Source organism: Suhomyces tanzawaensis, assembly GCF_001661415.1.
Source record: "Suhomyces tanzawaensis NRRL Y-17324 unplaced genomic scaffold CANTAscaffold_3, whole genome shotgun sequence".
NCBI lineage: Eukaryota > Fungi > Ascomycota > Pichiomycetes > Serinales > Debaryomycetaceae > Suhomyces > Suhomyces tanzawaensis.
Genome location: NW_017963638.1, coordinates 1,196,185 through 1,209,691, shown reverse-complemented (window position 1 = coordinate 1,209,691; position 13,507 = coordinate 1,196,185). Strand labels below are relative to the sequence as shown.

General features: G+C 41.3%; 5 protein-coding genes across 5 annotated transcripts; 3 read left to right on the top strand and 2 right to left on the bottom strand.

Moving 5' to 3' along the window:
• Positions 1–181: 181 nt before the first annotated feature.
• On the top strand, positions 182–6,820 carry POL2 (DNA polymerase epsilon catalytic subunit; the record flags this gene model as incomplete). Its single annotated transcript, XM_020209835.1, has 1 exon — positions 182–6,820. One exon carries the CDS (start codon positions 182–184, stop codon positions 6,818–6,820), a length of 6,639 nt encoding a protein of 2,212 aa, XP_020065241.1.
• A 267-nt stretch (positions 6,821–7,087) lies between these two features.
• CANTADRAFT_21373 (origin recognition complex subunit 5) lies at positions 7,088–8,551 on the top strand (the record flags this gene model as incomplete). The annotated part of the gene is made up of 1 exon (XM_020206691.1): positions 7,088–8,551. One exon carries the CDS (start codon positions 7,088–7,090, stop codon positions 8,549–8,551), a length of 1,464 nt encoding a protein of 487 aa, XP_020065240.1.
• Positions 8,552–8,682: 131 nt separating this feature from the next.
• On the bottom strand, positions 8,683–9,840 carry CANTADRAFT_48916 (U5 snRNP complex subunit; the record flags this gene model as incomplete). The annotated part of the gene is made up of 1 exon (XM_020209648.1): positions 8,683–9,840. One exon carries the CDS (start codon positions 9,838–9,840, stop codon positions 8,683–8,685), a length of 1,158 nt encoding a protein of 385 aa, XP_020065239.1.
• Positions 9,841–9,927: 87 nt separating this feature from the next.
• On the top strand, positions 9,928–10,386 carry CANTADRAFT_48713 (ribosome biosynthesis protein; the record flags this gene model as incomplete). The annotated part of the gene is made up of 1 exon (XM_020209622.1): positions 9,928–10,386. One exon carries the CDS (start codon positions 9,928–9,930, stop codon positions 10,384–10,386), a length of 459 nt encoding a protein of 152 aa, XP_020065238.1.
• A 349-nt stretch (positions 10,387–10,735) lies between these two features.
• Positions 10,736–12,409, bottom strand: CANTADRAFT_21370 (mitotic spindle checkpoint protein BUB3, WD repeat superfamily; the record flags this gene model as incomplete). Its single annotated transcript, XM_020206690.1, has 2 exons — positions 10,736–11,950; positions 11,996–12,409. 2 exons carry the CDS (start codon positions 12,407–12,409, stop codon positions 10,736–10,738), a joined length of 1,629 nt encoding a protein of 542 aa, XP_020065237.1.
• Between the last annotated feature and the right edge of the window lie 1,098 nt (positions 12,410–13,507).

The window sequence follows — 13,507 nt, the reverse complement described above, 5'->3', positions numbered from 1 at the left end:
ATTACTTCGCTTCTACGACAGTTTCATCGCACACTATTACTCAATGGTACTCTCACCTTTACTAATACACGCGTTATATTTTGTACTCTTTCGGAGGTGCGCGTCCTTCATCACCATACTCATCTCTCACTCCAACGTTACTTCTACTCCAACGCACCATCCGGCGTAATACACAACCACCATGTCTTTCAAAGGGTCTACATCTGCCAGGTTCGTCAAGAACAAGGTGCAGTTTCAGTACAAGAATCGGGAAGCTGAGCCCATAGACCCAAATGTGGCCAACAACCCTATGCTCAATGATGCCATCCAGAAACGGGAGTTGGTAGAACGGATCGAGGAAATTGACTCGACCATGGGCTTCGACAGGTTTGAGCACGGCGAAGCCGAAGGTGCCAAGCCAAGAAGGGGCTGGCTCATCAACATGCATGCCACAACCATTCCTAGTGACGACATAGTGACAGGACACTCGGGAGTGGACTATTACTTTCTCGACGAGGAAGGTGGCTCGTTCAAGGCCACCATCCAGTTCGATCCATATTTGTTTCTCGAAGTGGTTCCCAACAGAGAGGCAGAAGTGGAGGAATGGGTCAAAAAATACTTGGAGACGTGCAACATAAAACAGATCTCCAGAGTGGTCAAAGAAGACTTAGCATTGCCCAACCACTTGGTGGGGATCAAAAGAACCATGGTCAAGTTGGTTTTTCACAACATCCAGGATCTTCTTGGGGCAAGAAGACTCTTGAATCCTATCATCAAGGACAACAAGTTGAAACGCGACAACAGAGATATCTACAACGTCATGAACTTCAACAACCTCAACAACATCAATGGAACCGAACTCCACATGGATCTCGACAATAACGAAACCGAAAATTACGGCGACGCGTCAGAGTTCATCGACGATATCAGAGAATACGATGTGCCCTACCATGTCCGTGTATCAATTGATATGGATATCAGAGTCGGAAAGTGGTATAACGTCTACGCTAAGCACGGCGAGATTACCCTAGAAGAAGATAAGGAGAAGATAGCGTTCGCTGACCCGGTAGTTTTGGCATTCGATATTGAAACGACTAAAGCACCTTTGAAGTTTCCAGACGCTAAGGTCGATCAAATTATGATGATTTCATATATGATTGACGGAGAGGGCTTCTTGATCACAAATAGAGAAATCATTTCGCAAGACATAGAAGATTTCGAGTATACTCCTCGGCCTGAATATCCTGGTGTTTTCACGATTTTTAACGAAGCAGACGAAAAACATGTATTGTTGAGGTTTTACGAACATATCAGGGACGCAAGACCAACCGTCATTGCCACCTTTAATGGTGACAGTTTTGACTGGCCGTTTGTGGAAAACAGATCCAGATTTCACGATATAGATATGTTTCAGGAAATCGGGTTCGCAAAGGATAACGAAGGTGAGTATAAATCTAAGTACTGTGTACACATGGATTGTTATAGATGGGTTAAAAGAGATTCCTATTTACCTCAAGGTTCACAAGGTTTGAAAGCAGTTACCACCTCGAAATTGGGATACAATCCAACAGAGTTGGACCCCGAATTAATGACCCCTTATGCCTACGAAAAACCCCAAGTACTTTCTGAATATTCCGTTTCTGATGCTGTGGCCACCTACTACTTGTACTACAAGTACGTTCATCCTTTCATTTTCTCATTGTGTACGATTATTCCCTTGAACCCAGATGAAGTGTTAAGAAAGGGAACGGGTACATTGTGTGAAATGTTGTTACAGGTGCAAGCATATGAAAAAACTATCTTGTTACCTAACAAGCATACCGAGCCAATCGAAAGATTTTATAATGGTCATTTGTTAGAGTCAGAAACATATGTCGGAGGTCACGTCGAATCTTTGGAAGCAGGTGTCTTCAGAAGTGACCTCGAGACTGATTTTAAAGTCGACCCTACAGCCATTGATGAGCTCTTGGGTAATTTGGAGAAGTCGATACGATTTTGTATCGAGGTAGAGAATGGAAAGAAAATGGAAGACATTACCAACTATGATGAGGTGTATAATCAGATCAAGCTGAGTTTAGAGGAGTTACGTGACAACCCTGTTAGAACAGAAACACCTTTAATTTATCATGTTGATGTGGCTTCAATGTATCCAAATATCATGACTTCCAACAGACTTCAACCAGATTCCATGAAAAACGAAGAGGATTGTGCTGCTTGTGATTTCAACAGACCTGGTAAAAATTGTGACCGTAGATTGCCATGGTCCTGGAGAGGTGAGTTTTATCCTGCCGAAATGAACGAGTATAGTATGATCAAAAGAACTCTACAAAACGAAAGCTTTCCACCTTTAAAGCCATGGTTACCTCAAAGAACTTTTGACGAATTACCTTACACAGAACAAGCAGCTTTAATCAAAAAGAGATTAAGTGACTACTCGAGGAAAGTCTACCACAGGGTCAAGCAAACAGAAGTCGTGGAGAGAGAAGCTATCATCTGTCAAAGAGAAAATCCATTCTATGTTGACACGGTCAGATCTTTTAGGGATCGTAGATACGAGTTTAAAGGACTTGCAAAAGTTTGGAAGGGAAAAGCATCAAAACTTGATGATATCATTGCCAAAGATGAAGCAAAAAAGATGGTTGTCTTGTATGACTCCTTACAATTAGCACACAAGGTCATCTTGAATTCATTTTATGGTTATGTTATGAGAAAGGGTTCGCGGTGGTATTCAATGGAAATGGCTGGTGTTACTTGTTTAACAGGAGCTACTATCATTCAAATGGCAAGAAAATTAGTCGAGAGAATTGGTAGACCATTGGAATTGGATACTGACGGTATTTGGTGTATCTTACCAAAATCCTTCCCCGAGAACTTCAATTTAAAGTGTAAGGACGGTAAGAAGATTTTCTTAGAATATCCATGTTCTATGTTAAATTATTTGGTTCACGAGGATTTCACCAATCATCAGTATCAAGATTTGGTTGATCCTGAAAACTTTAAGTATAAGACAAGATCTGACAACTCTATTTTCTTCGAAGTGGATGGTCCATACAAGGCAATGATTTTGCCAACATCCAAGGAAGAAGGAAAAGGGTTGAAAAAAAGATATGCCGTCTTCAATGAAGATGGTACATTAGCAGAATTGAAAGGTTTTGAGTTGAAGAGAAGAGGTGAATTGAGATTGATCAAAAACTTTCAATCCGACATTTTCAAGTTGTTCTTAGAAGGCGATACTCTTGAGGGCTGTTACCAAGCAGTGGCTACAGTTGCCAATAATTGGTTAGATGTCTTGGAAACCAAAGGTGGTATGCTTGAAGATGAAGATTTAATTGAACTTATTTGTGAAAACAGATCAATGTCCAAGAGTTTGGCCGAATACGGTACTCAAAAATCTACAAGTATCACAACTGCTCGAAGATTAGGAGAATTCTTAGGGGAAGAAATGGTCAAGGATGCAGGTTTAGCCACTAAGTACATTATCAGTGCAAAGCCCTCAGGCTCTCCAGTCACTGAAAGGGCAATTCCGGTGTCTATTTTCTCCTCAGATAAGAAGGAATTTTTTCTCAAGAAATGGCTAAAGGATCCAAACTTACAAGAGTTTGGTCCTAGAGATGTCATTGATTGGGACTATTATGCTGAAAGATTAGCATCTGTGGTGCAAAAGATTATTTCAATCCCTGCAGCATTGCAAAATGTTAAGAATCCAGTTCCAAGAGTTCCCCATCCAGATTGGTTGAAGAGGCAAATCCTGAGAAGTGAAGATACCAAGAGACAAACCTCTGTGACCAATTTTTTCGGGAAGTCTTCGAAGAAGGAATCGGTTGTCAAAGATATTGAAGATTTCGGAGTGATTGAAAGTAACGTTCCTCGTGCTAAAGTTAGTAAAGTTACATCTAGAAAGAGAAAGAATGGCCAACCAAACCAGGATATTCTAGACAATGAAGAGGAGGAAAGAAATAACGCATTATTGAATGGCCCTTGCCCATCCATGACCGAAGATTACGCGGGATATCTTCAGTATCAAAAGGCCAAATGGAGAGTTCAGGCCAAGAATAGGGAAAGAAGAACCCAACTCTTTGGTGCTAATTCCGAGTCATCTCACAGATCAACTGTTGGAGGAATTTTAAAGAAGCAAGCTGAAAATGTTGCTGGCTCAAATTGGGAGATTTTGGAATACAAGCTTGATCCCACAAAACCTGGTGATATAAAGGTTTATGTGCTGGCCAATAACAAAGTCCACAAGTTCACCTTCCATGTGCCAAAAAAGATATATGCTGCATTCAAAAGTGAGCTTTCACCTAGAAAATCCATTTCTGGTTGTTCTATCGAAAAGACTTCAGCTGTTTTACCAAATGGTCATGATGGTTCCAACCTTTACAAATTGACTATGAGTGAAGGTGTATTCAACGACGAGTTGGTTAACTTCAATAGTTTGTTGCAGGACCCTAGTTTATTGGGTCTATATGAGACCCAGATTGGTTCCATTGATCGAGCTATAATTGATTTGGGTAACACTGTCAGATTTGATGACACTAAGGTGGGGGCTTTAGGTAAAGGTTTGAAGAATGGTTTCCAGATCAAGGATCTTATTCAAGTAAACACTAACGATTACCTCAAACGATTTGACATGGGTATAGTATACTTACTTCATATTGTCACAAACAGTTATGAGTTTTTCACCGTTTTTAAGTCATGGGATAACTCTACAGAATTGTTTGTCTTGAAACCTACTTCCAATGCTCACGAATTACCAGGGAATTTGGATAAGATTTACAGGGAAATCTACGAGATGAAGAAGGACAGATTGGGCAAGTTATACAATATCATCGACTATCAGGACTTTATGAGTTTTAACACACACTACTATAGTGAGAGTGGAAAACTATTCAAAAAATTGAACCAAACTTTGGCCAAAATTTATGAGAGCAAGTCCAAGTCTCTATTAGCCATTCAATCACCATATTGTAGCAAGATCATGAACATTTTGAGTGCTACTGCTGAGTTCCCTACAATCAAGATGAATATCAGTGAATTATCTTTACCTGCTATTGGTTGGGAGTCGTTAATTTCGAAAAGAATTATTAACCATTACTTTGTTTTAGCATCATGGATCAAGAATTTGATTTCTTTGGCACAGTATGGTAACATCCCATTATGCAATCTTCAAATTGAAAATGTGGGATATTTGATTGATATTGAATATGCTAGAAGGTTATCAACTAACAACATTGTCTTATGGTGGTCTTCAAACCCATTACCTGATCATGGTGGAATTGAGTTGGATAAGGCAAACGATTTCGAGAATTTAGATTTTCCAAACATTAACAATCCCGAGATTTACGAAACTGCCTGTCTAGAAGTGGAAATCGGCACATTGACTATAAATACAATTCTCACGAGTAGTATTATCAATGAAGCGGAAGGAACAGATCTTGCAGATGATGCAATGCATTTTGACAAGAATAATGGAGCGTCTATTATGGCAGAGGATTCATTCTCTAATCCTGCGTTGATGATATTGAGGTCAATGGTTAAGGATTGGTGGGATGATGCTATGAAGAACAATATTAATGCAGATTCTATGATGAATAATTTGGTCACTTGGGTACAAAGAAAGGAATCATTCCTTTATGACTATTCGTTACATTACCATGTGCACAACTTGACTACAAAGGCTTTGTTGCAATTAATTGGGGAGTTTAGAAGAATGAACTCGAAGGTTATTTTTGCTAACAGGAATAAAATGTTGATTCAGACCACAAAGGTATCAGTGGAGAATTCATATGCATATGGTCAGTATATTTTGAAAGCTGCGAGATCCAAGCCTTTATTCAATTACTTGGACTTGAGGATTGTTAAATATTGGGACATTTTGATCTGGATGGACGAATTTAACTTTGGCGGTAGATACTGTTCCGCCATCACCAATGATGAAATCCAGAACCTTATTCCAATGAATTCATGGCAAATTAAGCAATTCCTTCCTTCTGTTTTCCAAAACGAGTTTGAGGATTGGTTAATTATATTCTTGGATGCATTGACCAAATACAAGAGTGAAAACCTTACTGGTACTCAATCAGCCACTCCTAGAGTCACTCAAATAGCACATATTTTGAAGGGACAGAAGAAGATCGATTCTGGCGAATTGGAAGAAGAAGACTATAATAGTGGAGTGATCGAGATGTTCCGGAAACCACTCCAAAAGCGCGTTCAAAAATTGTATTCGCGTCAAAATGAGGCAATTCTCAATCCCAACTTTGCTCAAGAGTACGAATTTCCTATTCGTCCAGGCTCCCATCTCCACTTAAAGAACCCAATGCTTGAGCTTGTTAAATTTTTGTGTGCAATCTTTAGTCTTTCTAACAAGAGAACCATTGAAGTAAGGTTGCTCAGGAAGGAATTATTGTCTATTTTTGAAATCAAGGAGTTCAGCAGTGAAGGAGCATTCAAAAATCCTAGTACCACCTTGAAGATCCCTCATGTTATCTGTGACTACTGTAATTTCATCAGAGATATCGACTTTTGCCGTGATAATGAGGCATCGATTTGGAACTGCACAAATTGCAACAAACCACACAATAAAATAGCTCTCGAGGAAGACTTAATCGGGCAGTACCATAAAACATTGACCAGTTATTTGACTCAGGATTACAGGTGTGACAAGTGCAACCAAATTCGGGGAACCAACATGAGTCAGTACTGTAAATGTTCGGGCCACTGGGCGGAAACTATTAAATATGAAGACATCGAGAGAAAACTCGAGGTTTTTGGAGGGGTATCGAAGTTCTATAACTTGCAGTTGTTAAGAGGAGTAATTGAAGAAAGCGAGGGAACTAGTTGAGCTAGAGACACGCGATTACCAATATTATTTTGCATTTAATTTTCTTATCGTAGTAATAGTACCAAATGTAAACCTAAATAACAGAGCTAACACAATGGGTGTATTTGAATCGTGATTCAATGCTCACTGGATGCCTTACATTTGGTTATGGACGCAAAAGGCCTCACGGTAGAAACTGGTTCTGATATGATCGCGAAAATGTATTCTGTACACTCTCAGATTTATCCAGCATATCTTAGCAATATCCATCACGATTAACGTGAAGAAATGCTTCTGGAGGAAAGATTGCAGCTTCTCAAGAAGAGAATCATATGCAGAGATGATGAGATAGATCTCCTCAACTGCTTTATCTCAAACGAGGCGTCTATACTGGCACCCACCACTGTGATTCATGGGTATAAATCCATTGGTAAGTCCTTCACGGTAGAGGGATACCTTAAGGAATTGGGGGTCAAGCATTCCATTGTTAAATGTGATGAGTGTATCACAAAAAAGGTGCTTCTTCAGAGGTGCTTCAAGCGGATCAAACTCGACAGTGGGGTGGGTTCAGACTACACTAATGACGTGAAATTTGGTACATTGGGAGAGAATTTCCCCAGTTTTGTGAATGCCTTGGAAAGCTTTACAAGACAAACAAACTATTCCGACCATCATGTGATAGTTCTTGATAGATTTGATCAATGTATGGAGCCAACCCAGGAATTGTTTGCTGCCTTTTGTCGTCTACAAGAACAATCCAACATCAGAAATATTAGCATAGTGTTCATCATATCAACCGACGACCCCAAAGATATTGCTACGAGCTCAATTCCTCACATTTACTTCCGCAACTATACTGAGCCCCAAGTGAAGGAAATTCTTCGGTCCAAGCAATTATGTCATTTTGACGTGGATTCCATCGACAACAATCCTGCCAGTTTCGAGTTTTGGAAGCAATACGCCACGATCATTGTTGACTTGTATTTCTCATACACAGGTTCCGATATGAACTTGTTGATCAATATCTGCGAAACAGTGTGGCCATCATTCACTCAACCTATACGACAAGGCAAGTATAAATTGGGAGATTTTATCAAAGTTTACAGGGAAAATTCTCACTTGTTGCACAACGAGAACATCATTAACAATTCCTCTATCAAGAGCTTCAAGACTATGAAGGAGGAAGAGGATCTGGATAACACTAATGTTCAAGATTTACCGACACACTCAAAGTACATTCTAATTGCATCATATTTAGCGTCGTTTAATCTCCCCAAAAACGATTTGCATAACTTCTCCAAGTTGCGAGCCATCAAGAATAAGAAGCGGGCTCTTTCGGAAAAAGCTAAAAACAAAAGAGGTCACTTGGGAAAAGATGACATAGACTCGAGATTACTTTCACCTAACTTCTTTGATCTTGAAAGAATGTTGGCCATTTTGAGCATTATCTACAGAACTAACTCGCAATCGTTGAACGTAACAGACGACAATCATCTATTAAATCTTCATGATGACATGATCAAGAATGAAGAGATAAAGGAACTTGAAAGATCCAAATTCACACTCAGTAGAAACACCGATCTTGATAGTCAAATCACTACATTATTCTCTTTGGGACTCTTGAGTAAATCGGCAAACTCGGATATTTTAGGTGCAAGGGTCAGATGGAGATGTAACATTAATTGGTCCACTGTTGAAACATTGGCAAAAGATACCGATTTCCCGTTGGTGGAATACTTGGGAGATGAGTAGTACTTTTATAGAAGTATAATGCGAAATAGACTATTTTCATTAGAATACTGAGTGTATTCGGTTCTTATTATCGTATTTTGTAATCTAATTACATTATCCGGAACATTAAGTTTCAACCAAAATATCCAATCTTACTGCTCAAATTGAATGTCAATTACATCCTTAAATGATTCTTCGCCCAACCTGCGGACTTCCACAGCTCCTTCGAAGTAAGTTTCTTTCCAGTAATTCATCTCATATGATGAATAAGGGCCCTTGACTTCTTCGTCTCCTTTCCATCTAAATTCCCACACCTTTTCTCCATATTCGTTATCATTCCCTGTTCTATTTTCTTCATCGGATTCCAACTCTCTTTTCACACCTCGCTTGGTGGTGTTGAAGTCTTGACCAGTCTTTGATTTGTAGTATCTCATCAACTCTTCCCTGGTCATTTCATAAATGTCAGAAATGTCGTTCTCATTCGAGAGTAAGGTACAGAAATGGGTAATCTCACTAATATTCTTTCGTTTAAGCTTATCTTCGGGCTGTTCTTGAGTCTTTTTCTTCAGTTTTTTAGGGTTTAATCGGGCCAACGCCTCTATAGGGGTTTCTGCTGGCTCTAGATGTGGAATAAGCTGTATTAATATTTCTGGAATACTTGATACTTCGTCACTAAGCATTTTTCGTTTCTTAGCCAATTCACGTCTCTCCTGAGCTGCCTTTGCTTTTGCAATATCGTGCTTTTTGTACCCATCTAGCCATTCATCTTCAGCATTGGGCTCTTCTTTCTGGTCATGTCGTATAAAGTTTCCATCGAGATCAAATTTCCCTTCGGTAGATTCTTCTTTAAGGTCAAATGCCTCGAGCTTTGGTTCCTTTTTGGTAACCCTCTCGCCATCAAAGTCCTCTATTTCGTTGTAGTATCGGGCAACATCAACATCATCGACTTCTCCTTCGTGGGACTCATGGTCATTTTCTTTTGATATGTAACTTGTTTCCGCATCATACTTTCCAATACCTTCTTGCTTCTCAAACTCATCGACATCGAGGAATTGTGGCTCCGGGCCCTTTGTGGTTTCCTCAACCTTGACCTCATCCTCCTTGTCGCTCGCAAACATGTCATCATCGTCATCGTTGTCGTCTTCCTTCGTTTGGTCCTCTTGTTGATTTGCCACTATCTCATCTCCCGAGTCTGTATCGTAATTCAATCGTAAATCATTTCTCTGGCGTTGCTTGGTTCGTCTTATGTTACCCAATCCATCATCAATCAATAATTCTGGGTCATTTTGCTCAGTTTCGCTATCACTCATTGTATATATGACGACATGAATACTCGCAAGATGAGATCATCGCACTTTTCACATCAACCACTTCGAGCTACAATGGACACTAGCCACATGGACGTGGACCTAGACTTTGACATCGATGGAGATGACATCCTTAATCTTGAAGAAGAGTACTACCAGAAGGGGTTTGAAGAAGGCCAAAGCGATGCTTCCAAGGAACAATTGCGAGAAGGTAAAGAATACGGATACCAGACTGGGTTTCAGAGATACCTTATTATTGGTTACATCCAAGGCTTAGTTGAGGTCTGGGAGAAAAACCTGCTGAGTTACGAACTGAAAATGTTGGCAAATCATTTGGTTCAGTTGAAAACAATAATCGATGATGTTCCTATTACCAATGAGGCATCAGACGTGGAAGAATTCGAGAAGAGGGTCAACAAAGCAAGGAATAAAGTGAGGGTGGTATGTACAACACTCAAAGAAAGCTGGAAGTTACAAGGCCTTGACAAGATGATTATTGAAGTCGGAGGTAAATTACAAGTCAGTGAAAATGCCGACGAAATGTGGTGATTCCTCCAATCCTTTGCAAGATAATTTTGAACTGATTACTTAAAAAAATTACTTCCAAAGAATACTTCGATGCTTTATTTGGGATCAATCGGATATGATCAAGTATTCTTGAATTAACCCACACTAAAAGCGATCGTGCTCCTTCCCAGTCGGTGTATTTATTCATTCAATACCCATTTGTACCGTGTCGGTCCTGCAATAGTTTCCTTCACATACAGGCAACAACTTCTGGAACTGTTCGAAAAATTGCCCACTGGTCATAATATTGTACTTTCTATTTAAGAGATCATTATCAATTAAGTAGTCACTCAAGCTCGCTGGCAAGTGCACCCAAAAGTGATGTGAGATGCTAAAATGAGAAATCGAAATCCAAAGACTTTTCTCGACTCTCGAGCTTGTAGCTCAATATTCCTCCCAATGGACAATCATTCACACCGACTATCAATTGTTCTCCATTTCCATTTTCAATAGGCGAAAAGTTCAATCCGGTACATTTTCCAATGAAATCAATTGATTGGATTCTGGACTGGATATGATCTTGTGCATGTAATAAGTCATCCAATTGTACAATACCGACATGGTCCAAACTTTCTGCCCATGCGATGTAGTCCCCGCTATAATTGAACTTGCAATTCCTTACTGGTCCACCACTGCTATAGGCCCTAGAGCCAAGAGATCCACTCCAGCAGTACATGGAAGAGTCCGACTTTCTTCTATCCCATAACCTCACGCAACTGTCTTGGTTTCCCGTAATGAGATAATTTTGGTCCTTTGTTGACCAATCACAACTGAATCCAAAGTCATTATGACCTTTGAACTCTTGGCTCGATTGTTGATTCATTCGGCATATTCGCCTATCGATAATGAATGAGCTTAGATGGTCACCCGTTATGAAGACTTCGTTGGTGTTATGTGTGTTAATGGAGGCGCAGTTGATAGCAAAGGATAAATCCACCATATTTCTAGTGGTATTCCGTTCAAGATCAATTGCACGAAGGGTGCGGTCGTTGGAAGACACAATAAGTTCATTATTGTTCTCATTGATTATCATATGATTTGTTATTCCGTCACTATTCTGAGTGACGTTGAATTCTCCAAGTAGTTTGGATGAGTCTGGTTGTGATACGTCCGATAGTATATAACCCCCTTCAAAAGTGCCACATGCTAGATAATTATCTGTGCAGGTAAGGGTGGATATCCTGGTGTTTGAGTTGCGAAGGAGGTCTCTGGAGTCTATAATACAATCTAGTTTCATGGCGTCGGAGGTGGCGGAGGGTACATTGTCGGGCCTTAATCGGTTGATTTTGAAAAAGGTATGGTAGTCATCATCGTTGAGGTCAAAATTACTGGACGAGTGATTTCCTATTATGTTGGTATTTTGCACTGTTTGTAAGTTATGGTCATGGTGGTAACTCAGAGGATAGTATATCCCGTTGGATATATTAGGACCACAACAAACCAAGTTCCTGAGCTGAAAGTGAGTAATATGCAACTTGAGTTTGCAGAAAAACTTGTGGAACCTGAAAAAGTCGGTGTTGGACTTGAACGATCGTATGGTTATATCCTGACAGTTAGTAGAGGTTGTAACACACGCTCACGGCATACTTACACTAGTGGCTTTTCCCTTGGATCCAGGTATATTATGGAACCAGTTATGATTGCCGACCCTCGAGCGATCCATGTAAAACTTCTCCTTGAGACCAGGAGGCCATTTCACTCCTTGCAAGTCTGATTCGGCCAGTGAGGTTATGGCGAAAGGCAAGTCGTCCTCTCGATTTTTCAAGGAGTTGAGAATACTGAGGATGTCGGTTTTGGACAAGTACGACGAGTCGTCGTAGAGGAGATTGTATAGAACCGTAAGCGATTCCGACTGGTTCAACTCGTACTCATGGCTGGCCTCGATCGGGGTGGACTGGGATTGGGACGGGTTAGACCGGTACTCGCTCGGGGAAAATCGAAAATTCGGGTTGAGGATGGAGTTGGTGGTTAGCTCCAGTTCTTCTTGGGTGAGTTGGACTGCCATGGTAGTGGAATACGTGGATGACAGCGAGCTGAGCTCGGAATAGTGTAGCGATGGATCCTTAGTTGCAGTATTTGGTGATTTTGATGCTGCACACTGGTGCGCATGCAGACCCGCGGCAAATGCAGGACAGGACGCTAGCCTCCGCGATTCGGTTGCCCTAGCCTAGGATACCAGGCGTGCACAGAGGCCCAGGCGGCTGATCACGGGCAGATGGATTGAGGTGGGATCGGGCAGTTTCGGGGAGGAATATGTATGGGGATCCATGACCACTCATGGAATGGCCATTGGACAGGCACATGCTTAGGCAAACAGGGGAAATGGAGCCCTTACGGAATCTTACGGACCTCGAAGGTGTTAGTGTGGTAGAAATGCTGAACGTGCCTGAAAATAACAGTCTGGGTGCTATAGGAAAGTCCAAACGGAGTTGAAGTTGTCACCTGCTTGCCAGTGGTGGGTATCATATAACTGTACAAAGCGGGCAGCCGTTACCCCAGCCGTGTCACCCATGGAAGAATTCCGGGTAGAACGTGACAGTATCCGTGCCGTGACTCGCACCCATATGCCTGATACAGTCGTGCATTATTTTCACGTCGTGGGTGCAGATGTGCTATTTTGCATCCCAACCAGCTCCAGAGAACCACACACTCGACGGGCTTCGGACCAGCAGTGAAGCTGCCGTTCCGCATACACGCTTGTAGGGTAGACTCAGCCCGAGTCTTGTCCAGAGATTTACGCCGTACTACGTACGCAGCGTGGAAACTCCAGATAACACCTAGTGACTCACTGCCTGTGTATTGGTGGGGTGCCTGGTTCCTTGCTCCGGCACGGCTCCAACCTAATCTCGGGATAGGGGTGGGGACTCCGTAGATTGTGGCGGTGGCAAAACACGATCTTGGTATCGCAACCCCTGCAATCAGACTGGTTTGAGCAGTTCCAGCATCCAGTCTTCGTAGACCAGGCCCTGGCCCTACCCAACGGATCCAATTGCCATTTCAAATAGGTACTCACCACATTCGGCCCACCCCAGATGTTAATTTTAGGCGTTATCTGTGAGCTGCGCGAGTCTTTCCTCGTATTATCTAGATTTCATGCAGCCTG